This window comes from Mrakia frigida, assembly GCF_051309035.1.
Source record: "Mrakia frigida strain ATCC 22029 unplaced genomic scaffold BDY24scaffold_26, whole genome shotgun sequence".
NCBI classification, from domain to species: domain Eukaryota; kingdom Fungi; phylum Basidiomycota; class Tremellomycetes; order Cystofilobasidiales; family Mrakiaceae; genus Mrakia; species Mrakia frigida.
Genome location: NW_027481255.1, coordinates 1 through 23,512, shown reverse-complemented (window position 1 = coordinate 23,512; position 23,512 = coordinate 1). Strand labels below are relative to the sequence as shown.

At 54.7% G+C, this 23,512-nt stretch overlaps 6 protein-coding genes across 6 annotated transcripts; 3 read left to right on the top strand and 3 right to left on the bottom strand.

Moving 5' to 3' along the window:
* The first annotated feature begins 2 nt into the window (after window positions 1–2).
* Window positions 3–3,468, top strand: BDY24DRAFT_134788 (uncharacterized protein). The gene is made up of 6 exons (XM_076636036.1): window positions 3–229; window positions 329–398; window positions 526–918; window positions 1,015–1,169; window positions 1,237–1,988; window positions 2,059–3,468. The coding sequence occupies exons 1-6, from the start codon at window positions 163–165 to the stop codon at window positions 3,352–3,354; spliced, it is 2,733 nt and encodes a 910-aa protein (XP_076494458.1). The 5' UTR covers window positions 3–162; the 3' UTR covers window positions 3,355–3,468.
* On the bottom strand, window positions 3,324–7,867 carry BDY24DRAFT_396270 (beta-glucosidase; the record flags this gene model as incomplete). Its single annotated transcript, XM_076641419.1, has 22 exons — window positions 3,324–4,053; window positions 4,120–4,180; window positions 4,254–4,373; window positions 4,457–4,623; window positions 4,683–4,733; window positions 4,799–4,855; window positions 4,928–5,079; window positions 5,153–5,285; window positions 5,350–5,399; window positions 5,491–5,645; window positions 5,742–5,817; window positions 5,898–6,019; window positions 6,085–6,192; window positions 6,275–6,328; window positions 6,405–6,486; window positions 6,565–6,657; window positions 6,730–6,787; window positions 6,904–7,104; window positions 7,171–7,299; window positions 7,366–7,509; window positions 7,587–7,615; window positions 7,738–7,867. 22 exons carry the CDS (start codon window positions 7,865–7,867, stop codon window positions 3,814–3,816), a joined length of 2,412 nt encoding a protein of 803 aa, XP_076494457.1. The 3' UTR covers window positions 3,324–3,813.
* Window positions 7,853–9,626, top strand: BDY24DRAFT_443192 (uncharacterized protein; the record flags this gene model as incomplete). The annotated part of the gene is made up of 4 exons (XM_076644744.1): window positions 7,853–8,373; window positions 8,468–9,119; window positions 9,355–9,428; window positions 9,521–9,626. Exons 1-4 carry the CDS (start codon window positions 7,976–7,978, stop codon window positions 9,624–9,626), a joined length of 1,230 nt encoding a protein of 409 aa, XP_076494456.1. The 5' UTR covers window positions 7,853–7,975.
* A 648-nt stretch (window positions 9,627–10,274) lies between these two features.
* On the bottom strand, window positions 10,275–12,535 carry SUP45 (translation termination factor eRF1; the record flags this gene model as incomplete). The annotated part of the gene is made up of 12 exons (XM_076642763.1): window positions 10,275–10,368; window positions 10,449–10,492; window positions 10,585–10,766; window positions 10,845–11,061; window positions 11,147–11,403; window positions 11,486–11,558; window positions 11,635–11,737; window positions 11,857–11,959; window positions 12,026–12,161; window positions 12,291–12,318; window positions 12,416–12,436; window positions 12,507–12,535. 12 exons carry the CDS (start codon window positions 12,533–12,535, stop codon window positions 10,275–10,277), a joined length of 1,287 nt encoding a protein of 428 aa, XP_076494455.1.
* A 1,796-nt stretch (window positions 12,536–14,331) lies between these two features.
* On the top strand, window positions 14,332–20,504 carry VSB1 (Vsb1p). Its single transcript, XM_076641418.1, has 23 exons — window positions 14,332–14,849; window positions 15,106–16,043; window positions 16,234–16,442; window positions 16,610–16,667; window positions 16,740–16,829; window positions 16,897–16,921; window positions 16,984–17,338; window positions 17,425–17,549; window positions 17,623–17,759; window positions 17,828–17,851; window positions 17,926–17,939; window positions 18,008–18,049; window positions 18,119–18,185; window positions 18,266–18,367; window positions 18,439–18,590; window positions 18,667–18,935; window positions 19,011–19,060; window positions 19,134–19,238; window positions 19,319–19,566; window positions 19,661–19,681; window positions 19,758–19,944; window positions 20,035–20,055; window positions 20,138–20,504. Exons 1-23 carry the CDS (start codon window positions 14,500–14,502, stop codon window positions 20,170–20,172), a joined length of 3,624 nt encoding a protein of 1,207 aa, XP_076494454.1. The 5' UTR covers window positions 14,332–14,499; the 3' UTR covers window positions 20,173–20,504.
* An 857-nt stretch (window positions 20,505–21,361) lies between these two features.
* On the bottom strand, window positions 21,362–23,054 carry BDY24DRAFT_342986 (DMT family transporter; the record flags this gene model as incomplete). The annotated part of the gene is made up of 6 exons (XM_076637508.1): window positions 21,362–21,517; window positions 21,607–21,769; window positions 21,857–21,944; window positions 22,068–22,336; window positions 22,489–22,661; window positions 22,953–23,054. The coding sequence occupies 6 exons, from the start codon at window positions 23,052–23,054 to the stop codon at window positions 21,362–21,364; spliced, it is 951 nt and encodes a 316-aa protein (XP_076494453.1).
* Between the last annotated feature and the right edge of the window lie 458 nt (window positions 23,055–23,512).

Genomic DNA, 23,512 nt, shown 5'->3' with positions numbered 1-23,512 from the left:
AAAGTTCAGAAAGTAGTTCAGAGAATTTTCTCGAGAGAACGAGAGATCCAAAGCTGAGGAGGAGAAAACAATGCGCCTGCTTTCGCTCTTCTGCCTTCCACCCACCACTCCCCCTCTTCTTCCCTTTCTCCCTCACTCTTTCTTCCCTTCTTCCTCTCCCTCATGTACTGCTCTTGCGGTACTCGTATAGACTTTTTAACAGAGAGGTGTTCATCCTGTGGCATGAAAGGTTGGTCTTCCTTTCTTCCTCCCAAGCGAGCTCCCTTCTCCCGTACTGTATCCTCCTCCCTCCCTTTGCCTTCCAGCTCACCGTTTGTCCTTCTGTCAGTCCCTGAAGATGCGCGAGACGCTTCTACTACCCCTCTGGCTGGTAAGAAGAACGATAGATGGCACAAGAAGTATGTAGATCTCTCTCCATCCTCTGCGTTTCGCTCTTCCCTTCCCTCCTCCCTCGTGTTGACGTTCGTTCTACTCGCTGCCTCTTCCTGTCTTCTCTCGTCCCACCTTCTTCTCTCGCTCTTTCAGATACTGCACTCCACCTTCTTCCGCATCATCCTCTCGACAAGGTACTCCTACTGGACCTATCCTTCGCTCTACTCCTACCTCAACCCACCTTCGACCCTCGAGCTCAGCCTCAACTTCGAGCTCATCCCTCCTCGACAAAACTCTTCCTCCCCTTCCTCCTTCTACTCCTCGTCCCATCACAGCAACTCGAATCGAATCTCCACCTTCTATAGCCTACCATCCCCTCATCCCAAACAACACGGGATCCTCCGTCGGATCAGTCACGAAGGTCTTTGGCTCTGTCCTCGGAAGAACTCCAGAGAACGCGAAGTGTTTGGGCTGCAACGGAGCGTTTGGAAAGCTCGCTGGAGGAGGAGGAACAATCTATCCCGCCGAGGGTCAGGATCCTGCTAGGTGAGTCCATGCTCTCGTCGGTGAATCGCTTGGGAAGAGGTGGGAGAGCTCAACCCTCGTGCCTGACGACGACCGTCGCTTTTGTTTTGATCTCAGCCCCGACGCGAGGTTCCTCTGTTTCTCTTGCTACACGAAGGAGAACAGCAAAGGTGCCTGTCAGAGCTGTAGGAGACCCGTTCTGGGGATTAGGGGTGACCCGATGATGGAGAATCGAGGACAGGTCTGGCACGAGAGGTGTTTCGTTTGCAGGAGTGAGTCGCGCTTTCTTTCTCTCTTTTTTGCCGATTTTGACACTGACCTGACCTTCTGCTTCTATAGCCTGCCACTCTCAAGCTACTCTCATCTCCCTCGAATCACTGCCGACCTGCGAAACCTGCTTCTTCGATCCTCCTCCTCCTCCTACGACCTCGTCAGCCAAACAACAATCTCGAACCACCCAACGATCCGATCCTCTCCCTGCCTCCTCCTCTCGTTCCAAGGCCAACCTCGGAGGGCTCTCCACTACTCCCACCAGCTCTCTCAACTCTCAATCTCGACCACGATCCTCCTTCATGCCGTCCACTTCCAACAACACCACTCCGACCAACTCTCGCCGAGCAGGTCCCTCCGTTTCTGACCTCGCCTCCCGATTCACCTACACTCCTCCCACCAACCCAGCCGATTCCCCTCGACACCCTCTCCAATCTCCCTCGACTCGAAGGCTCGAAGTTCGAGAGAACCCTCTCTCGACTCAGGCTCGACCCTCGTTCTTGAGGGACTCGACCTCGAGGAAGGTCTCGTCCTCCTCGACTCGACCATCGACCATGTACGATCTCGTTCGATCGGGATCGGATCTCTCGACCTTCTCCTCTTCGGGAGGAGATTCAGATAATGCTTCGGGAGGGACGTTCTCGGACGTGTGGAACTCGAAGGAAGGGTTGGATTTGTTGGCGGGTGGGTCGGCCAGAGGAGGAGGAGCAGGCCCAGTCGGTGTGTCGGATCGAAGGGAGTTGGAGTTGGAGGATTTGATGCTGGAAGTCGAGAGAGGATGCAGGATTGTTGACGAGGATTCTCCGAGACCCACTCGAGTAGTAAGTTGATCTTTGCTTCTCGTCGTGAGCTCTCTCGAGGAAACTGACGCGTCGTTTTTGTCCTCCACAGATCCCAACGGACGACCTCAACTCCACCGTCCGATCCAAACCCAAGTCCTACCTTCCTCAGCAGCAACAACCCCAAGTCCCAAAACCTCGAAAACCGTCCAACTCCATCGCTCGAAAAGCCGTCCCACCTCAAACGAACAACAACGCCGCTTCGATGCCTCCTCCTCCTCTTCCCTTCACCGGTCGAGCCAACCTCAACAAAGCCTACCCATCCGCTTCTTCCCCAGCCTCCAACATCTACGCTCAAGGAAAGACGCTTCCCAAGCTCGGTGGGATGTCGAGGTGCGGCAGTTGCTCGAAGACGGTCGGAGCGATGGAACGAGGCGTTATCGGTGGACCCTCCTCGAGCAAGTGGCACAAAACCTGCTTGACGTGTGGAGGAGGAGAAGGAAGAGGTCGTCAGACGCTTCGACTTCGAGGGGAGGGAATCGTGGGGTGCGGAAGACAGTTGGACGAGGACGCGAAGCTCGACAGCACGGGAGGAGTTTGGTGCAGAGCTTGCGTCGATACCTCTCGACGACTCCTTCGACCTCTCAGCGTCACTCTAACAGGAAACGCCCTCCTCTCTTCCTCGACCTCTCGAGCGCCAACTCCCACCCTCCCCTCCGCTCGACCGTCGTCGATGTACCTCCCTTCAGCCCTCTCTCGAACGATGACGGGTCCTCCTTCTACCACCACCTCCTCCTCCTCCCTCCGCATCACCTCTCGACCCATCCTATCCTCCTCCACTCGAGCCAACCCCGTCCAAGCCGGTCCCATCCCTCCCACTTCCTCCCTCTCCAAATCGACCTTCACTCGACCCAACCCTCCCGCTCCCATCAACACCTCCTCCGCTCCCGACCCAACCGCCTCCCACCTTCGAGAGTACCCCAAGACCGCTCCTCCTCGACCTCGATCCATCCTCTCAACCAATTTCTCCGAGGTTCCTCGACCTCTCTCCCACGGTCGAACAAACTCCAACGCGTCCTCGACTTCGACCAACTCGACTGGATGGCTCAGTCAGCACCACACGGGCTCGAGCGTCGGACCTGCTAGTGCTGGAAGTGGAGGAGGAGGGCTGGGACATGCTAGGAAGGGGAGTTTGAAGTACTCGGCGGCGAGGGTTGCTGGCTGGAGGGACGAGCGATGGGGAGTTGCGGAAAAGAAGAGGGAAGACGTCGTGCCTGAGATGGCTGCTCCTGTTGAGGCGATGAAGGAGAAGAAAGTGGTCTTCGAGAAGACTGGAGGACTTGCTAAGAGGGGGAGCATCCTGGAGAGGGCGGGGGTAAAGAACAGGGGGGGAGGAGGAAGGATGTGAGGACGTCGAGGTTGACGCGTTCGGTTTTGGTTGTTGCTTTTTCTTGTCTCTCTTTTCTCCCCTCTCGCGCTACCCTTTCATTTTTCGTCCTGAATAGAGCACTCTCTTTTTTTCTCTCGTATCCTCTCTCCTCTCCTTCTTCCTTGGACTACTCTCTGCTTCGTTCTCGTCACGTCTCTCCGGCTTCGCTTTGTCGCGTTTTCCTGTCGCCTTTCCTTTGCTTTCCCCTCACTCTTCATTCCATACTATACGCCTTTGAACGATCCTTTCCTTTCCCCTTCTCCTTCCTTGTGGCACCCTTTCTCTTCCTCGTACACTTGCATTTTCCGCTCTCGCACACGAACCCTCTCCCTCTCCTAAACCTTGCTTTCCCTCTCTTTCTTTCGTTTCTTTCATGTGCCACCTCCCTCCCTTTCTATCCCTCCGCAAGCATACAGTCTCATTTGAGACACCCCTTCACTACGAAAGCTCAGGCAACTCAATCGCCTCTCCCAGATCCCTCGAACTCCTCCCAACTCGCACCACCAACTCTCCCTCCGGAATCTCCCACAACTGCTTCTCCACACTCCAGACGCTGAGGTCTTTAGCTCGGAGAGGGAAGTGAGCAGTCTTGGTTTGACCGGGTTTGAGGTGAAGTTTCTCGAATCCCCGAAGGAGGAGAGGAGGTTGGGAAGGGGTGGAGGAGGGGAAGGTGAGGTACTTGAGAAGGAAGGGCGAGGGAGTCAGGACGAGGCAGGAGGGTTCGTGGAGACGGAAAGAGCTCACGAGTTGAGCGACTTCGCTTCCTGATCGACGACCTGTGTTTTTGATGTCGATCGAGACGACGCTGAGGAAGAAAGGGAAGGAGAGGAGGGTCAGTCTTCGAGTCGAGACGTGTGAGAGAGGAAAACGGAACTCGCTAGAGCTGGTCATACAACCCTCCCTTCCCTTCAAACTTCTCGTTCGTAGGTTGCAAGGCCTTCGAATCCTTAGAGTGCTTGACCTTGACGGAAGCCTTCCCGTATTCGAAGGTGGTGTAGCTGCAAGCGGTAAGGGTCGACGACGAGGGAAGGGTCAGCGACGTTGCGAATCGTTCTTCCGAAGGCAAGAAAAGCCGCCCCACCTCAAGCCAAACCCGAACTCGAACCGAGGTTCGATGCTGTTGGCGTCGAAGTATCGGTAGTCGATGAGGTTTCCCTCTGGGAAGGTCGCGTTGGGTTGATCGACGAGCTCGTCGATGATTCCTTGAGGAGGCCAATCTTCGAGGCTCTTTCCGAGGGTGAAAGGAAGCTGAGAAGAGGAAAACGAGTCAGTGGGAGATGGAAGAGAGAGATGGGAGCTATACGAACCTTTCCACTAGGAGAAACGTCTCCAAAGAGGACGTTCGTAACGGCGTTTCCCTGTTCAAAAAACGACGCGTCAGAACGGTTGAACGGAGAGAAAATAACAAGAGAGCTCGATTCACAGATTCTTGGCCGGGGTAGTAAGCCATCAAAACGGCAGTGACGTTCTCGTGGTCGATCTGAGCGAGAAAAGAGCCCCAGAAAAGGTCAGTTCGACTCGAAGACGACGAAAAAATCGAAGACGAGCTCACCCATCTTTCCATCAACACCGGACCAGGTGAGTGGATCACAACGACCGTCTCAGCACAATGACTAGCAACAGTTTCGATGAGACGATCTCCATCGTTCCAGAGGGAGAGGTCGTCTCGGTCGTAGCCTTCGAAGGCGAACGAAGAAACAAAGACTGAGAGCGGGAGGCCACGAAAGAATCGTCAGCCTCAGATCGATACGAAAAGCAAGGAGACCCCTTAACTGACCGAGGCATTGCTCAGCTCGAGTGGCAGTGATGTTGATGTAGTCGTAGGCGGTATCGTCAAGAACCCAGTCGACTTGTGTGTGGCCCGTGTAGGAACGTCGAGCTCGACGCGTGATGGCTTCGAGAGGGTTGATCTGTTCGAGAACGAAGGGGATCAGCTCGAGCTTTGATGCAGTAGAAAGATAGATATTGACTCACGACGTAAGGTGCCCAAGCTGTCCCAGAGCCAGCTCCCGTCGTTACGGTTCCTGTACGGAGACGAGGAGCGATGAGGAAAAGTCAGAGGCAGTCTGAGCTCGAGAAGGAGACCAGACTCAGGTTGAAAGGTTGAAGATATACCTGGCCAGAAGTAGGGTCTACTGCGATCGTGACAGTAGTTATCAGTTCCACAGCTCTGGAGTCCGTACAGAGAAGGTCCAGCGTCGGAACCGAAAACGGCGAGGCGACGAGTCGATCTCTTGATGGGTAGCGAGTGGTGGGTGTTCTTCAGTAGACTACGAGAGTTGAAAGAGAGGAGAGAATTCTCGGTGAGCAGACGGGTCGCAGAGAGAAAAAAAAACAAAGCGGGCAGAGGGAAAGGAGAGACGAACGTGATGGACTCCTCTCCGATCTTCCTGATGATCTTCCAGTGATCTCCTTGAACGTCAGGAATATCGTCCGTCAAGTCTTCATTTGTTTTGAGATTCGGCGAAGAATCAGTAAGACTCGGTCGACCTTCAAAGAAGAAGAAACAGAAGCAAACCCACCGAATTGAAGATCGGACTCGTTGCCTTGAACGAGCAGTCCACCGGTTAGATCCCTGGGCTCGTTAGTGGGAGAGTCAGGGAAGTGCTTGTCTTGTCCGAGGTGGAAGAAAGGAGTCAAGACTCTACGGAAAGAGAATAGCTGATCAGCTTTTGAGCAACGACGACGCGATGGGTCGATCGAACTGACCTGAGAACCATGTCGTCGATTCGCTCGATGGGAACAGCTCCTTCGTTAACGAGGTCGACGAGAGTTGCTCCGAAGTCTCCGCCGATGGAGAAGCCTTGGCCTGGCATGCTGAAGGAGAAGAAGAGGGAAGGAAAAAGGGTGCGATTAGTCTCGGACGCGTCAAGACGTCCGTCGAACGTCTAGAACCTACGTTTGGTCCAGTCCGTTCAGAGCCGAGCTCATGTTCGACCAAGTTGCGTCCCAACTGTACCAAAATAGTGAGATCAAGACTGATCAGCGAAGGTCTCGCCAACGAAGGCACTCCTTGAGACTGGACGAACTCAGACAAAACAAAGCCTTGGAAGGCCAATTCCTTCTTGAGGATAGTGTTAAGAAGCTGGTCGTTCTCGCAAGCGTGAGTTCCTGGTTGTTAAGGGGGAAAGAACGAGATCAGTCGAGATCGACGGCGACGACGACGAAGAAAAGTGGAAACCCGCTCACCGTTGATGGAGTTGTAAGAGCACATGACCGATCCCGATCCAGCTCGAACGGCTTCGGCAAAACTGGGAAGGTAGGTCTCGTGGAGGGTCTTGTCTGTTTTCGATGAAGACCAGTCAGTTCTCGAAGCTCGAACGAACGCGTCGAGCGTGAGTTGGTTTCACGAACCGTCGATGTCCGATGAGATCTGTCGAAAAGTCTGAACAGTTCCGTTGATTCGCCACCTCTGGAAGAGAGCAAAAAAGGAAAGAGCTCAGGGCTCAGGTCAGCGGAATTGAAAGGCCACAACGACGTGAACGAGACGAAGCGAGGACGGGACGCAGAGAGGGATATGATGCTCACGGCCGTCCTGAAAGTCTCCTGCTCGTATCCGATGAAGTGCTTGAGACTAGTGATGACTCCTTGATCTTGGATAGCCTTGACGGTGATGTAGGAAGCGACGGAGGAGAGGAAAGGGTCTGGCGAGAAGCCCTCCCAGTTTCTTCCTCCCAAAGGAGACCGACCGAGAGGACCACCTGTTACTGGACCGAGATGAGTGTGGACCTGGAGGGTATCGAAATGGAACGTCTCAGGGAAGCTCGAGCTTGTTGAACGAAAAAGACGACTCACACCTCTTCCCCTGAACTCTCTTCCCATCCCCTTCCCTCTCTCCTCCATGAGATCTCGATCCCAAGTCGCTGCGACCGTGTGCGCGGTCGGGAATTGAGAGACAAAACCTTCGAATCGCAGACCGGTGGGCTGCAACAGGAGAGACATCGCGATCAGCTTCAATCGATGAGAGGGAGAGATGAGATGCGAGCTCACGCCGTCTTGAATGCAGAACCGAGGGATCCCGAGTCTCTCAATTCCAGGGATGTTTCCTTCGCAAGGGCCCTTGTGACCTGTAGCGAAGATGATCTTCTCTGGCAGGGTCATTTGAGCGAGGAGGGAGGAAGCTTTGTCGAAGGCCTGGCGAAGGAGATGGCCGGGGGTGAGCTCGACTGTTCGACTTCAACTCCTTCCTTCTCGACCTCAGAAAGACTGACATGTTTCCAATTTCCACCGTCAGCGAGAGCTGTATCCGAAGTAAGGATAGAATAGAAGCGAGGTCAGCTATAGAGCTCTCAAAAGGGGGAGCTGGCGAAATCAGGGAGGAGAGGCAGGAGGAGCAAAAGAAGGAAGGGAAGATGGACGAACGACCCGTGTAGACTCCCTCCTCTGGATGAGCTAAACGAGGATCCTCAGCGGGCCCATCTGGAGCGTCGCTAGCTAGAGCTGACGAGCTCAGTCCGAGAAAGAGCAGAAGGGATTGGTTGAAGAAGAGCATCGTCGTTAAGGTCAACTCTAAGTTCCTCCCCTTGACGAAACCCAACCTCGATTCTCCTCTCAACCATCATCATCTCCCTCTTCCACCTGTTTCTCCTTTTCCTTCAAGATGCCTCTTCCCTATCTTCCCGACGACGTCTTCATCGAAATCCTCTCCCACTTTTTCCAACCTGGAACCGTCGAACCTCCCTCCTCCCCTCCCCTCGGGGTCAGCATCTTCGGCTACTATCCTGATCGAAAAAAGCCTCCTACCACGACTCCTACCCCCTTCCGAGGCTCGACGTCGCTCCTCCTCACCTCCAAGCGCATCCGAGAGCTCACTCTCCCGTTCTTTTGGAGGTCCATCACCATCTACCGACCCTCGGACTTCGTCTCCCTCTTCGATCCAAAGATCGGACTCCTCCACGTCAAAGGAAAGGCCGAAAAGCAGAGAAGGGATTGGATCAGGGAGTTGAGCGTTGGGAGCGAAGCAGCGGTCCCTTACGATATTGGGAAGATCGATCGAACGTTCAAGATTGGAGGGAAACGTTGACCCAAACGAGGAGTACGACTTTCACGTCAAACTCTCCCCCGTCAAGCTCCCGAACCTTCAACACCTCAGGTTTTCCACGAGGAAGGAAACGAACAACTTGTTCGAGAGACAGCACTCCTCTCACGCCTACCTCTACAACAAGATCGTGGAGGTTGGAGACGCGAGAGAAGCAGCTCGACGAAACGAGCCAGGATACGTCCCACCCGAAGGCATGTCGGAGGGAGAGGACGCCTACTATAGCAGCACCGCCTTCGGAATCCAGGAATGCTTCACCCACGACGCCTTCTCCGAGCATCTCGACCGTCGAAACGTCGAGATCGTCGCGTCGTTGCTTTCCCCGGTCGGAGCCCAGCTTCGAACTCTCCACCTCCCTCTCGACGATCATGCCAGGATGCGAAACACCTCTGGACACAAGGAGGACTCGACCTTTGACCCTAGGATTCCCTCGTCGATCAAGAGCGCCAAAGGTCTCCTCGTCAGGTTGACCTACGAGTCCGTCAACGGATCCGTCGCAGGAGCGACCAAGACGCTCTCTCAGCAGCTTCCATCCGGAGCTCAAGTCCAGGTCGAGTTCAGGACGATCGTTCAGAGGGAGAGGTTCCGAAAGAACGAGTTCCACTTTCGTCGAGGAGACAAGGAGGTGGAGAAGTTGCTCGAACGATGGAGCTTGGTGGAGGAGGACGGTTCTCTTTCTTCGTTTGTTGATCTGGCTTCACGACACGTAAGTCTCACTCTCCCACTGTCGTAGAAAGTGGAGATCGGGGTGAAAACTTACAAGCTCCTCCCTCGGTTTGCAGGAGTAAATCCGTCAAGTCGCGTCGCGTCGTCTCCTCTCCGCTCTCTGCCCTCTTCCCTTCCGTTAGCTTTCACACCTCGGTCAGTATTGCTCCTTTTTCATTCCATTTTGGCCTCTCACCGAGCTGAACTCTGTTCCCTGCTTCATCTCTCCCAATCAGCCTCCATGCCTTAACGCCGTCGCGTCGCTTATCCTCTCTCCCGATCTCGTTTCTCTTACGGCTTTGGTCTTCACGTTAGTTCAATCTCCATTCATATACCGCTACTTCAAAGGATCGTGACTTTTCCCTAACTCTGATTTTCCTTCTCGTTTTTCCTGGCGTACAGGTCGCTGCTAGCGACGCGTCGTCGATCGATCTTCATCTCACTCAACGCTGTATCTCAATGGACGTTCTCGCTCGAGCGGTTCTTCCGAGCAAGTAAGGCTAAGTAAGACATTTTAGCTTGTACCAAGATCTAAAGCATCGAGCAAGGACTGAAAGCCTTGTCGTCGCGTCCGTCTCTTCTGCGACACCTTCTCTAATCCTTTTGCTCCCCCAGTCCGATCTAAAGGCTGAAGAGGTCATCAAAACAGGGAGATCGTACAGAGAGAGAGTAAAAGAGAAAGGTCTAGCGTTCAAAAAAGCCGAGGAAAAAGCTCCTCTAGGCAGGCAAGACGCGGCAAGTGTACAAGAACGAGAACTAAAGACGCTCACAAAGCAAGAAAGAGGGAACGAGAAGAGACTAGAAGAGAAGAAAAGTAGAGGGATAAAGTGTCGACGACATCGACAACGAAAAGAAAGCCGCAATCGACGAGAACTCGCGAAAGGAAGGAAGAACGAAACTGAACAAAGGGAAGGAAGGAAAGAGAGAGCGGGTGCGTCGATGCTGGACGCGGAGAGCTTGTAAAGAGAACGCTTGAGACAAACGACGTTCCGTGAAAGATTCCCTCCTCTCCTCCTTCCTTTTCCTCCTCCTGTGACTGTTGTTGTTCCTCCTCCTCCACGACGACGACGACGACGACCTCTTCTACCTCGACTTCCTCGACCAACCCCACCCCGCTCCTCCTCTTGTCCTGAACGACGAGGAGGTCGCCGCATCCTCAGATGTCGGAGTCCGAGGAGTGGTCACTGTCGTAGAACTCGTCCTCCTCGTCTTCGTCGAGGGCGGCGAGGTTGGCGAAGTCGACTCGGTAACTGAGAAGAGAGAAGGGGAGGGAGGGAACGAGGTCAGCTCTCGAGTTCGTCGAATTGAGTTTCGAAGGGTTGTGACTCACCGAAGGATACCTCCGATTCCTCCGAATCCCTTCTGGTATTGAGCCTGGAGAAGAAAGAAAAGGAAGACGAGCCGAGTGGTCAGGAAGGAGCAAGACGCGTCTCAACGAGGAACGGAACGAGAAACGAAGAACTCACTCCCTCCTGAGACCTGTTGGTCACGAACTCGAGCGTAGCTCCGAAATCCTTGTACCTCTCGGTGAACCACTCGAGGAGAGACTGAGGCTCCTGAGCGTTCTCCATCTCGAGACCGGTGGACTTGTCCATGAACTTCTCTCGATCCTTGGCCTGGTCCTTGTCGGCGAAGACGACGATCTCCTCTGCGAAACCCAACAAAAGCGAGGTCAGCGAGGACGTTCTCACGCTGGAGGCAGGGAGTTGGAGGGAGAGGAACGAACCGTTGGCAGCGTTCTTGAGAACGTATCGCATGGTCTCGAGGTTCTCCCAGACGATCAAAGTCTCGACGGCTCCCATGTCGAGTCCCTTGAGGGTATCCTCGATTCCGAAGACGAACTTTCCAGTGTCGAGGGCAATCTCGTCGAAAAACTTCTGGATGAGCTTCTTCTCCTGGACGAACTTGACGTTGGCGAGAGAGTCGGCGGCGAGATCGATGGCCTGAGATTGAACGAAAGAGAGCAAGTGTGTCAGTTCAATCGCCTCTCGCCTCTCGAACGAAAATGACCAAGTAGATGAGACTGACCTGGTTGAAACCGTTCTCTCCTCCGTAAGAGACATCGACGATGTTGACGACCTTAGCGACGAGTCGAGGATCGAAGAGATCGGAAAGGTTGAGCTCGGACTTGAAATCGGCGGAACCAGCAAGAACGATACCCTGGACGTTGACCTTGTCGTCGGTGATGAAATGCTGAACCGAGTGCTCGGCGACCTTTCGGACGTAGTTGTGTCGAGCCTCCATACGAAGACGCGAGAAACGAAGAGCGGACTGTCCTCCTCGACCTGTGGAACGGAACGAGATCGGACGAAGGGGTCAGTTCGAGAGTCGAGCTGCGAGAATGGCGAAAGGAATCGATGAACTGACCATGCTTCTTGGGGAGATCGACAGTGAACTTGTGGAGAATGGTTCGAGAGTTTCCAGAGAGGGTTCCGAAGAGCTGAAGGGAAGAAGAGAAGTCGACGCGTCAGTCGAGCTGTAGGCGAGCGAGAACGAGGGTATCAAGAGCTGCTCACGGTTCCAGATCCATCCATGATGATGAAACCGAACTTGGTATCGGAGTCGAGGAGCTCGGAAAGAGCCTCGGTCTGGAACTTGTTGTCACATCGGTAGAGGGAGCTGGAAGAGAAGGAGGCAGAACGGACGCGCCGTTAGCTCTTCTGCATCTTCCGACGACAGAATCCGAGGGATCGGACGCTCGCCTAACGAGACGAGAGATAGAAGAACGATAAACTCACGTGTTGATAGGTCTGTGAGGCTCGAAGTCGTAAGTGACCTTCCTCTCCTTTCCTTCGTCGGTAAGGACGGTTCCGACGTAGAGAACGAGACCGTTAGGAGGAACTGTGGAGAGAAGGAAACAGTCATCAGCTTAAGCTCGTCCTGAAGGAGGTCGTGAGACGTGCTCACCCTTGTGGTAGAGCTTGAGACGAGCCTGGGCGGAGGTGATGGCGGAAAGGACCGAGAGCCTGTTGACACGCGACTTGATGTTGGAAGCGGTTCCGTACTCGTGCGTCAACATGGCAGCTGAATCCGAGATGGCAGCCTGGTAGCAAAAAGAGGGAGAAAGATCATCAGCGACCGAGGAAGGAAGACAGAGAAACGAAGTGCGTCGGGGAGGTCGACCCGAGGTGAAAGTCACCACGACCGGCTTGTTGTAGGGACGAGGACTCACTCCAGGCTTGACGATCAAGGAAATCATACTGTTCAGAATCAAGTCCAAAGATGGAGACGCGTCAGTAGCCGTGTCGTCGTCCGAGAGAGAGCGAAGAAGCGAAAGAGCTCGGAAGCCAGACGAACCTGGTTCCGTTTCCTCGAGCGCTGGAGGTAGAAAGAGAGCAGGTTAGCATTCAAGCAAAGGTTTCAAGAGATCGAGAGGACAAGGACTCACGCGTTGAGGTTCTTCACGAGCTTCTTCATCTTCCAGCTATACGACGAGAAGCGAGAAGTGAAAGTGAAGGCAGGATGACGGGGAAGAACGAGAAGGATTCGAGTGGTGGGAGGGTGGAAAGTGTAGGGAAAAGTCAGTGAACTGGTTCGCGTTGAGCATGTTGACCATGGGAAGACTTGAGGTCTGGAGACTCACATCTAGAGGAGCGAAGGTCAACGAGGGACGGGAGAAGAGAGGAGAAGGAAGGAAGGAGGAGAAGGTCAGCTCTCGTTCGGTTTGAACCAGCAAAGGTAGCTCGTCAGGACCAAAGCAGCTCGTTCCAAAGGCGAAAGCTGCTCCACATATCGCCGCTCTACGTGCAGATACGATCTATACGCTGTCAAGAGAGCTGAGGAGCTGAAAAGAGGTGAGGAAGACCGTCGTCGATGACGGAAGCATCCGACCTCCTCCTCCTCCCCTTCTTCTTCACTACCTCTCCTCCTCCCTCCCTCCCCCCAAGCGGCCAGTCTGGTAAAGCACCCTCCAACCCCCCTGTAACGTCCCCTCCACGATCCTTTCCACCGCTCCCATAAACTCCATCGCCACCACCAGCTCGTTCAAACCAAAGAAAAGCTCGTTGAGACTCACGGCGATGTTCTGCTCCGCTGGGTCCACCGTACTGGCCGCACTGGTGAACTGACTCTGCACTGGCATTCGCTCCATCTTGAAAAAAAGAAACTAGAGAGCTGAAAAGGAAGGGAGAAAGGGAGACGGGGGAGGGGGAGGAGAGAGAAGGAGTTGGGAGCGAACAAAGGTAAGGAAGGCCGTTCGAAAAAGCGAAAAGGGCTGTGGGCAAGAGGGTCGGCCTGACGTCCATCCTCCTCTGAGTTTTTTTTTGACAAGATGGCAGACGAAGAAGCACCGAAGCCGGAAAGACTTTTTCGATCCGTGAGTGTTGGTTGTTTTGGGATGGTTGGGGACGAGGAGGGAGGAGGGGGAGGGAGAAGAGAGGAGGATGCAAAGGTCGAAGCTCACCTCACGTCGACTTTGACTTCCTTCGTTCCATCCATCGTGTTCAGCTGAAAGTGGCCTACTGTTCTAAGGTCGGAACAGATGTACGTACTCATCCTATTCACTTTGATCTGCTGTCGACGGAGAAGGAGTGAAGGACGAAGACCACGACCAAACGAGGAGGACGCGAGCTGACCGCCTCCTCCTACCCTTCAACGAGGTCAGCTCTAGCCCGTGTCGCTTCTCCCCACACCATCAGTCTTCTATATGGATTGAGGGAGGTCTCGAGCATCTACTTGGCCACTCAAAGCTCGTTTCCTACTGGAGATCTCTCGTTCAATCCCCTCGAGCTCGCATCCCACGCGTTCTCCTCCTCTCCTCGCTGAACCTCCCTTCTCTCCTCCTCCCCGTCCACTCCCGGCTCGTCTTCAATCGCAGGTTCGGGTACGATGGCGAAACGATAACTCCCGAGGACACAGCTGGATCTCTGGGAATGGAGGACGGAGGAAGTCGTTGAGCCCTCTCCCTTCGTCCTTCTCCCACTCTCTCTTCTCTCTCTCTTTCTCGAATCTCCGCTTCCCTCTTCGAGAACGTTCCGAGCTGAGCACACCTTTCTTTCCTCTGTTTTCGATCGACGTGATGATCGAGATGATTGGAGGAGCGTGGTCTTGCTGAGAGGGAGCAGGACAAGCGAGCTCAACCAAACTCCCGCCGGCTCTCGTCTCCAAGCGATCTGTGCTGCTTTTTTTTTCGCTCGATTTTGCACTCTTTGACGACCTTGACGACCTGACTGTGAAGATTCTAGATAGATAGGCGCTTTGCTTCCGACGTGTGAGATCTTTAGGCTGTAAGAGAAATGAAGGGAGATCAAATAGCCTGGACGACTTATCTCCTGCTTGTTTTGCCCTTCCCTTCCCTCCCAACTGTGACCTTCCCTTTTTGTTGAGGACAAGGCTCTTCCCTCCCTTCCGGCCTTCACCACCACCCACTCAACTCTCCTACCATGCCTTCTACGGAAGATTCCATCCCCTCTGTTCACCTTCCTCCTACGAGCGAAGAGGAAGGAGAGGAATCCGCGACGTCGACCTCACCTTCGACCGTCCTTCATCGACGGGGCGGTTCCACTCGAAGCAAGCACTACTCGGACGACGGACATCATCTCGGATCCTTCTCGGGATTCGCCAGGGACGAGGAGAGCACTGGGGGAGCTTCAGGAGGAGCAGGAGGAGGAGGAGGAGAGAACGAGGTCGGGAGTGCCTTCTCTCGATTCTCGAATGGAAGTGCAGACGTAGGAGGAGCCAGAGTCGTTCCCGAGCAGTCTATCCTTCGAGGAGTAGGCATGAGTGCTAGGAGGTTCGTCCTCTTCCCTTTCCCTCCCTTCTAGGGGCCGGCAGGTTTTCCATTGGGAGCGGATAAGCCTTCCCTCTTCTTTCAAAGAGAGACGAGGTCGTCATCAAGCGCCTTGTCCCTTCCCCTCCCTCTTCCCCCAAATCTCCTCCCCTCGGGCAATCTCCACTGCTACCGAATCTTTTCAGCCTTCCAAATCGCTCTCAGACCTCCTCAGCACGCAATGCTAACATCTGATTCGTCTTTCTCTGGGTCCCTATAGATTCTCGCAAACCGCCCACACCTTCGCTCCCGCTTCCTTCTCCGCAACCTCCTCCTCCATTCGATCCTCAGCAGCTCGCTTCGCAGAGCTCGCCAACAAACCCAGCGACTACCAGACGTCAGCAACCTCCTTCTCGCCCACTCCTCGATCCTTCCATCACCCTGCGTCCTTCTCCCATCCTGCCAAAGCGGTCCCCTCCGTCCCTCACCACCCTTTCTCGACGGGAACGGTCCCGACCCTCTCGACGCAACAGGAGTCGCCTCCCTCCAGGTCCTACGGAGGTCCTTCAGCACTCTCGGTCATGCTCGCTCAAGCAGATGTCGAGGGAGGATCGTCAGGTCAGCCTAGTGCTCAGTCAACGCGACCCAACTCGTTGAAGGAGACCAAGCACGACGAACCGTCGTCGAAGAAGCATCAGGACGTCGCTTTCTCCCCAGGTCGAACTCCCACCCCTGCTTCCCTCCACTCCGCCATCTCCCTCGAACGAGGAAGTCCCATCGAAACCTACTCCTCCTCCGTCACTCCCAAAGCCTCAGTCATCCAACTCGCTCGAGCTCACTCGGAGGAGGACGAACCAGAACACGACCACGACGAACCCTCGGACGAGATCCACCCAGCTTGGAGATCCACTTCCTCCCTCCCTCTCGACGACGAATCCTCCCCTACCCTCGCCCACGACGAACGATCCCCTCTCCTCTCCAAGCACTCGACTTCTTCAGCTGGAGTCAACGGTCGACCAGGAGGAGGAGAGATCGAGGAGTTCTCGAAACCGAGGTCGACGATCTGGTCGCGTCTCGTTCAACACGTTCCCAACTCGAAGGACTTCCATCGACCTACTGGGAAAGAGGTCTATCAGCATGCAGTGGTGGAACCAGTGAAGGTCATCCCTGCTGTCGTCCTTGGGTTGCTGCTCAACATTTTGGACGGAGTCTCTTATGATGAGTCCCCTCTCCTCTCCCTTCCTCGCACTCTTTCTTTCTTCCCTCTCCACCTCCCCTTCCACCTCTCTCCCCTCATCTCCTCTTGCCCTCAGCCCCGTTCCTGTTCGACTCAACCGAGTGAGACCTCCAGGCTGACTCGATCTTGCTTTGAACTTTGCGTTTTCCTTTTTTTTGAGGGGTTCTTTACGGATGATCACCTTCCCTGCGAACCTCATCTTCACCGATTTCGGATCGATCGGAGTGTCCATGTTCTTCATGTCGTGCATCATCTCGCAGTTGACCTACACGTTGGGAGGATCCATCTTCAAGGGAGGGAACGGGTCGATGATGATCGAGGCGGTTCCGTTCTTCCATATCATCGTTGGGGTGATTACGGCGAAGGTTGGGGAGGATAAGGTGAGTTTTTTTTTTCTCTTCGCTCTCTTCTTCTGTTGGCACATACTTTTCAACGACAGTGATGAGGGGGTCGTTGAAGAGTATCGCCCTGCTTTCTTCGACGCGTCGTCTCTCTCCTTTCCCTTGAAGCGACGATCTGACCTCGGATCTCCATCATTATTTTACAGCCCGACGTCGTCATCGCCACTACCATGGTCTCGTTCGCCTTCTCTGCAATCTTGACTGGTGAGCTCGACCCTCTTTGCTCTTTGTCTCGACGCGTCCTTCCCTTTCTCACCTCGGCCTTTTCATTCACAGGAATCGTCTTCATGGTCCTTGGAAGGTTCAGACTCGGAGTCCTGGTTGGGTTCTTCCCTCGCCACATTCTCGTCGGCTGCATCGGAGGAGGTGAGTTCTACCGTCTCCTCGGATTGAGAGATGAACGAAGCTGACCCCTTCCTTTCTCACCCTTCAGTCGGAGTCTTCCTGATCGAGACTGGGTGCGTTCAGGCCTTTCCATCGCAGTTTTCATCCATCACTGACCTCTTCGTCCCTCTCACAGTCTCGAAGTCGCCGCTGGAATCGAAGGCGAAGGCATCAAACTCGACCACGAAACCTTCGTCGCCCTCTTCGGTTCCTTCCACCAAATCGCTCTCTGGTCCACTCCTCTCCTCCTCGCCCTCACCTTCCGACTCATCAACATGCGCTGGAACCACGAACTCGTCCTCCCCATCTACTTCCTCGTCATCCCCGTCCTATTCTACATCGTGATCGCCATCATCGGAGTCGACTTCCCGACGTTGAGGAACACGGGATGGGTGTTCGACGTGGGGGAGGTGTCGAAGCCTTGGTACACGTTCTACACGTTGTTCGACTTCAAGTTGACGGATTGGGACGCGTTCTGGGCTTGCTTCCCTGTGAGTTGAGGTCGTACGAGAGGAGGAGGGAGAGAGAAGGAGAGGAACTGACTTTCTTTCCTTCGACGCGTGTTCGTTCAAACCAGACTCAACTCGCTCTCGTCTTCTTCGGTATCCTCCACGTCCCTCTCAACGTCCCTTCTCTTGGAGTCTCGCTCAACGAGGATAACGTCAAGCTGGATCGAGAGCTCGTCGCTCATGGTTTCTCGAAGTAAGTCGTCGTCCTCCTTCGATCCCGAACTCGTTCGGCCGTCGACTGACTCCGATGCCTTTCCTCCCTCCAGCATGCTCGCCGGTTGCTTCGGAACCGTTCCCAACTACCTCTGCTACGTCAACACTGTTCTGTTCTACCGAGTCGGAGGAGGATCGCGTCTCTCGGGGATGCTTCTTGCTGCTGCGACCGCCGGAGTGATGTTGATCGGTGAGTCTTTTTTCTTCTTCTCCCTTGTTGCGTCATTCCCATGCTGACCCTCTGATGATCTTCTTCAGGTCCTTCTGCAATTGGCTACCTTCGTGAGTGTTTGAAAGCTCAACGAAACCAGCACCGAATCGCCGACTGACCTCCCTCCCTTCTTCTCGGTCTCCAGCCGTCATGGTCGTTGTACGTCTTCGACCGCTCGATCTCTTCAGCCTTTCCGAGCTTACTTTTGGTTCCTCATTATTTCCTAGGGTGCCTTGATCTTCGTTCTCGGACTCGATCTCGTCAAGGAGGTAAGCCCGTTCTCGTCCTCTCGTTTCGTCGCATCGAAGTCTTCGACTGATCACGTCTCTCATGATCAGGCTCTCTGGGACACCCGAAACAAGGTCTCTCACTACGAATACGTCGTGATCCTCGCCATCGTCTTCGGTCAGTCCAGAACATTCGCTCGAAAGGCCAGTAGCAGCTGCTGACCTTCTTTCCTCCTTTTTTTTCTCTCTCGAACTCAGGAATGACCGTCTGGGACTTCGTGCAAGGTCTCCTCGGAGGCATAGTCCTCGCCTGTATCTTCTTCGTCGTTCAGTCGAGCAAGAGGTCTGCTATTCGAAGTGGTGAGTCTTCCTTTGCCCTTCGGTTGGATGCTCGTAGCTGATCGCGTCTCCGTTTCTTCACTTCCCGCTAGTCTTCAACGGAGTCGATGCTCGATCAACGGTTCGACGACCTCAGGTCCAGACTCAGTACCTCAAGAGATCGGGACAGAATACGCAGGTCTTGAAGCTTCAGGGATTCTTGTTCTTCGGAACCGTTTCTGCAGTCGAGGATCGAATCCGACACGTGAGTCCCTTCCCGCTCTCCTTCTTCCCACCTCCCTTCTCTGACACCTCGTCTCCCCTCCCCCCTCAAAACCCAGCTTCTCGCCACCGAAGCGTCAATGAGTTTCCTCATCGTCGACATGAGCTTTGTCAACGACCTCGACTTCTCAGCAGCGGAAGCCTTCGTTCGAATTCATCGACTCTTGACGGCGAAGCGGGTCATCCTCGTCTTCTGTGGAGTCGTCCTCGGCAGCCAGTCGCACAAGGCTCTTCGATCCGTCGGTCTCTGGGGAGGAGAGGAGAATTCGACGGTCTGGACGTTCGATTCCCTCAATGCTGCTCTCGAGTGGACGGAGAACGAATACCTGTGAGTGCCAGAGCTTCTCTCGCCCTTCTCAAGGCGGAACTAACTGACTCTTGACGATTCCATCGATCTCTACAGTACCCTGTTCTACCAAAACCGAGCCCCCAAGGAGGAAGCCAAGGCTCGAAGTGAGCATCTTCCCTCGTTTTGACTTGACCTCGACGCGATCCGATCTGACTCGATCTCTTCTTCTCCTCACAGACGTCCCCACCTCCCACGTCGCATCCTACGGACAAGGAGAGACCTTCGAGAACAGTCCTCGAAGGAAGTACCTCACCGAAGCTGGAGATGCAGTCATGGCCTCAGGTGAGCACGATCGATCTCGACGCGTTTCCTCTCCTCTGAATGTCCGATTCTGACCTCATCTCCTCTCTTCCCTCCCCTAGAACACGCCCGCTACCAACCCCTCCAACTGACTGTTCCTCATCCCGAAACCGTCGAACTCGCCGCTCCCCTTCCCATCCTTCGACGAACCTTCTCCTCCTACACGTCGCAAGAAATCGACTTCTGGTTCGAGCTCGCTCCTTACTTCCAGTCCCAACACGTCTACGCTGGCGAGGCGGTTTGGAATCAAGGAGATGATGCGGATGCGCTGTATGTGATCGAGTCGGGAGAGCTGCAGGCTACTTACATCGTGAGTTCGAGGAAGATGGAAACGTCGAGGACGCGTGCGAGGAAGGCTCTCGAGCTCGAAGCTGACTCTCTCCTCTCCTTTCTCGCTACCCTAGTACGCCGATCACGTTCAACAAGTGAGTCTTGTCACTCTCTTCCACTCTCGGCCTGAAAATCAACCTCTGACTCCCTCTCTTCATCTCTCTCCTCCAGGTCTTCGAAGTCATGCTCGCCGCTACCGTCGCCGGAGAGCTCTCGATGATGTCTCGCACCAAAAGGAACGCTACCGTCGTTGCTGGACAGAGCAGTCATCTCTGGAAACTCGACGTCGACTCCTGGGATAGGCTCGAGAGCGAGAAGCCGGCGATTGCGAGGGAGTTTACGAGGATCTTGCTCAGGAGTGAGTTTCTCCTCTGCTCCTTCTCACAGACTTCCAGTCCCTCCCGACTTTTGCTGACGTTTTTCTCTCCTCTTTCTCCTTTCCGATCAGTCACCGCCGAGGAGTCTGATGGTTCGTTGCTTCTCTCTCCGCTGCCTCGTTCTCGATCTCGATCTTGGAACTGACGCGTTCTTCCTTCCTCCCTCGTGCACAGTCCTCTCTGCTCATCTCCTCGCCGTTCTCTCTTAATGCCGAGCTGCTAGAACTTCTATTTCTTCAATCCTTTGGCCTCTTCGTTTCACTTTCTTGGGTTTGGCTTTGTATCTTTTGCTCGCTGTCATCGTTCGATTTCATCCACTTGCATCGCATCGATCTCGTTCTGTCAAGCAGGTCTCTGGAAATTAGCTAGCTCGTTGTGTGCCAGCGAGTCGAGGTGAAGTCGCAAGACGGAGACTGGTCGTCCCATCGATCCTCGCAGCCTTGCCGCTCCTTCAACGAACTCGACGCGTCTTCATTTTTTCGCTTTCCTTTCACCCAGCACACAAAAGAAGACGCGAAACGGAAGAAGAGGTCTATACAACATGATCATGGATCTCCCGTCTCGGTAGAACCATACAGACTACGACCGAAACGAAGACGAAAACGAGGAAGAACGAGGAACAAGCATCGTCGAGGAGAACGACGAAAGAGGAACCCAAAACAAAGAACCGAACGAACACAAAGGAATCTACGAATTATCACTCACTCCTCTTCCCTGCCCCCCACTCCCTCAAATCCTAGCTAATCTTCTCCATCCCCATCCCGCCGGGCACCCCTCCCACAGCAAACGACCTCGGACTCTTCCTTCCACTCGCCAACCCCAACGATCCACCACTACTGCCAGCTCGTGCCGTCTCCCACTCTTGATCCTCCTCCTTCTCCAGCGACAAAGGTTTCGGCCCACCATTCAACGAACTCGAACTTGACACTCCAAACGTCGCTCCTCCATCCTTCTTCTCCTCTGCCAGTCCGAGCAAGGATTTCCCAACACCACCACCACCGCCAGAGTAGCTCGACCCACCCGTCAAAGGCCGAGAACTACTCCCGTTCCCACTCCCGTTGGGTCCTAAACGGATCTTCTCCTTCTCCCTCTCCCTTCCCGTCCCTCCTCCCGGACTCAGCCCAAGCGTCTGAGCGAGTTTCCCCGCTATAGACTGAGCTTGAATCCCCACGTAGCTGCTGAGGGGACGTGTTTTGGTGTTGGCTGTCGAGAGGAAGTTGGGCGGGAAGGAGAACGCGTGGGTCTGGTTCGGGTTGAGGTGGGTTCGGCGATCGACTTTAGGGGAGTGGAGAGGGAGGTCGTGTTGTGGGTGGAGAGGGGAATGGGAGGTCGGCGAGGAGTTGGAGGAGGGGTGGGTGAGGTTGTGGAACTGGTTCGGGAAGAGGAGGAGGGAGGGTGTCAGGAAAAAGAGAGGAGAGAGGAGATAGGTCGAGGAGAACGAACGGTTCCGAAGTAAGCTGCCAGGAGGATGATGACGGATCCGAGGAAAGAGAAGAAAGGGAGTCGATCTGGGTGGACGAAGGTGAGCCGATCGACGAGGCCGGAGAAAATGATCTGAGTCGATCCAGAACCGAAGAGGAGGGGAAGTCAGCGGCGACGAGACGAGGCGAGACGCGACGACGAGAAGAAAAGCGACAGCTCACCTGCAAGAACATGACCAACGATCCCCTTCCAGCTTTCTCTCCTTGCAATCCTATCGAGAGGAGGGTTTGGCCGATGCATCCCAGGACTCCAGCGGAGATGAGGTAGACGAAAGAGCGGAAGGTCGAGGGGAAGACGAAGGGGATTCGGAAAAAGATCATGCCTCTGTGACAGCGAAGCGGATGGAAGAGATGGACGATGTTGAATTCAGCTATTGAGGGGAAGACGGGATACGGAGATGAAGGTACGTACGAGATGGTAGCAATTAAGCTGGCGCCGGAGAGGTACGCGACCATGTGAACAGCGTGAGCTCGTCGCCCTATGGCGGAGATGATGGTGTCTTTTTTTGGGGGAGAAAGGCAGATGCGGAAGTCAGTATTCTTTCGTCGAGGTGCCTCTTGTCTACGATTTCCAAATGTCGCTGAAAGGAAAGGGAAGACGCTTCTGACGCGTACGAACTCACAAGCAGCAGCCGCGCCCGTAACTCCCAACAGACTCACTCCCAACGCCACGTGGGTCTCCTTGATCTCCCATGCAAGCACTCTCTCCCCAGATATATCATTCTCTCCCACTCCAAACAGGAAGGAAGGCCAGGTGATGAAGATGACTCCGACGAGAGAAGCGAGAGCTGCCAGGAGCTCTCGCTCAGTGAAGGTTTCGCCGAGGAAGAGATGAGCGAAGAGACCAGTGAGGGCAGGAGTGAGGAAAGTGAGGGTGGTCGAGTCGGAGAGACTGGTGACTCGAAGTGAAGCAAAGAGAAAGAAAAGGGAAGAAGGAGAAAAGAGATCAGCTCGAGCTCAACATCCCCTCCTTCTCTCCCCTCCCTCCCGCCTCCCTCCTCCTTCCAGCCCGCCCAACCCACAGACAGTTCCAATATCACTCACGTCATGTACCCCAGCGAGTAATAAACCGCAAACAGACCAAAGAAGCCCGCAACGCCTCGAGCGACGAGGAGCCGTCGGACCTCTGGAGGGCCAATGAAAGGGTTCGGGATTTTCCTCCAGAGCATCCAGGAGGTGCTACCGGCGTAGGTGATGGCCATTCGGACGGCGACGATCTGAGGGAGAAAGAGTTCGAGAAGTCAGTTTGGGAGGAGATTTAGGGAGGGAGCGACGGCGATGATCGGCGGAAGGAAGGAGGAGTTGAGCTTCGTCGAGGAACGTGCCGAGCTCAGTGTTTTGTGCTGCTGCTACAGAGCCTGAGAGCGTTTTGCAGAGCGTGCAGCCGAGCCATTCTGACTCGTTTCTGGCAGTCCCAGAGCTCCCTTTGGGCTCTCGAGTTCGCCCACTTTTTGAACGGAGCACTTCCCGTTTCTCTCGCTTCCCCTCTCAGCTCTCGCTCGACTCACCTGGATGGTCGTGATGGGTACAGGCGTGTTCCTATCGAGCAGCTCTATCACTACGTTCATGAAGCTGAACGCGAGCTGAGCTGCAGCGACGAGGAGGAGCATCGCGGGTGGGGAGGGAGGGAAGCTGAATCACGTCGCGGGGAAGGGAAGGGAAGAAAGTTCAGCTTCAAGCGAGCTCTAACGGCGGAAAAAAGGGCTTGCTCACCTTTTACGAGCTACTACGTCCGATCAAGAAGGTCTCTGTTCTTGTGACCAAGCGAGAGAAGGTGGGTGGACGGGAGGATGGAACGAGAAAGAGCCGAGAAGGGACGGCGAGGAGGAGGAGAAGGGAGCGCGACTCGTCGTGGCTAGGAGGTCGTCCGAAGCGGGTTTCGGGGGCAGATATTGGAGGGAGGGGCAGCGACGAGCAGCAGGAAGGATTGTACAAGAGGAAGAAAGTCGTGGGACGGAGGGTGTTGAGCGTTGGGAGGTAGGTAGCATTCAATAGACGAAATGTTCCTCGAATGCAAAGCAAGGTGAAACGAGTCTGTAACGAAAATCGAGCCGCAGCGAAACCCGCA

What these genes read in the sequence shown, in the direction of transcription:
- BDY24DRAFT_134788 (XM_076636036.1), top strand. Translation starts at nt 163, where the DNA reads ATGTACTGCTCTTGCGGTACTCGTATAGACTTTTTAACAGAGAGGTGT. An exon ending in TTCATCCTGTGGCATGAAAG is followed by an intron (nt 230 to 328) that starts GTTGGTCTTCCT and finishes TCCTTCTGTCAG; the next exon opens with TCCCTGAAGATGCGCGAGAC. An exon ending in GAGGTGTTTCGTTTGCAGGA is followed by an intron (nt 1,170 to 1,236) that starts GTGAGTCGCGCT and finishes CTGCTTCTATAG; the next exon opens with CCTGCCACTCTCAAGCTACT.
- VSB1 (XM_076641418.1), top strand. Translation starts at nt 14,500, where the DNA reads ATGCCTTCTACGGAAGATTCCATCCCCTCTGTTCACCTTCCTCCTACG. An exon ending in TCGAGGATCGAATCCGACAC is followed by an intron (nt 18,591 to 18,666) that starts GTGAGTCCCTTC and finishes CTCAAAACCCAG; the next exon opens with CTTCTCGCCACCGAAGCGTC. An exon ending in AGATGCAGTCATGGCCTCAG is followed by an intron (nt 19,239 to 19,318) that starts GTGAGCACGATC and finishes TCCCTCCCCTAG; the next exon opens with AACACGCCCGCTACCAACCC.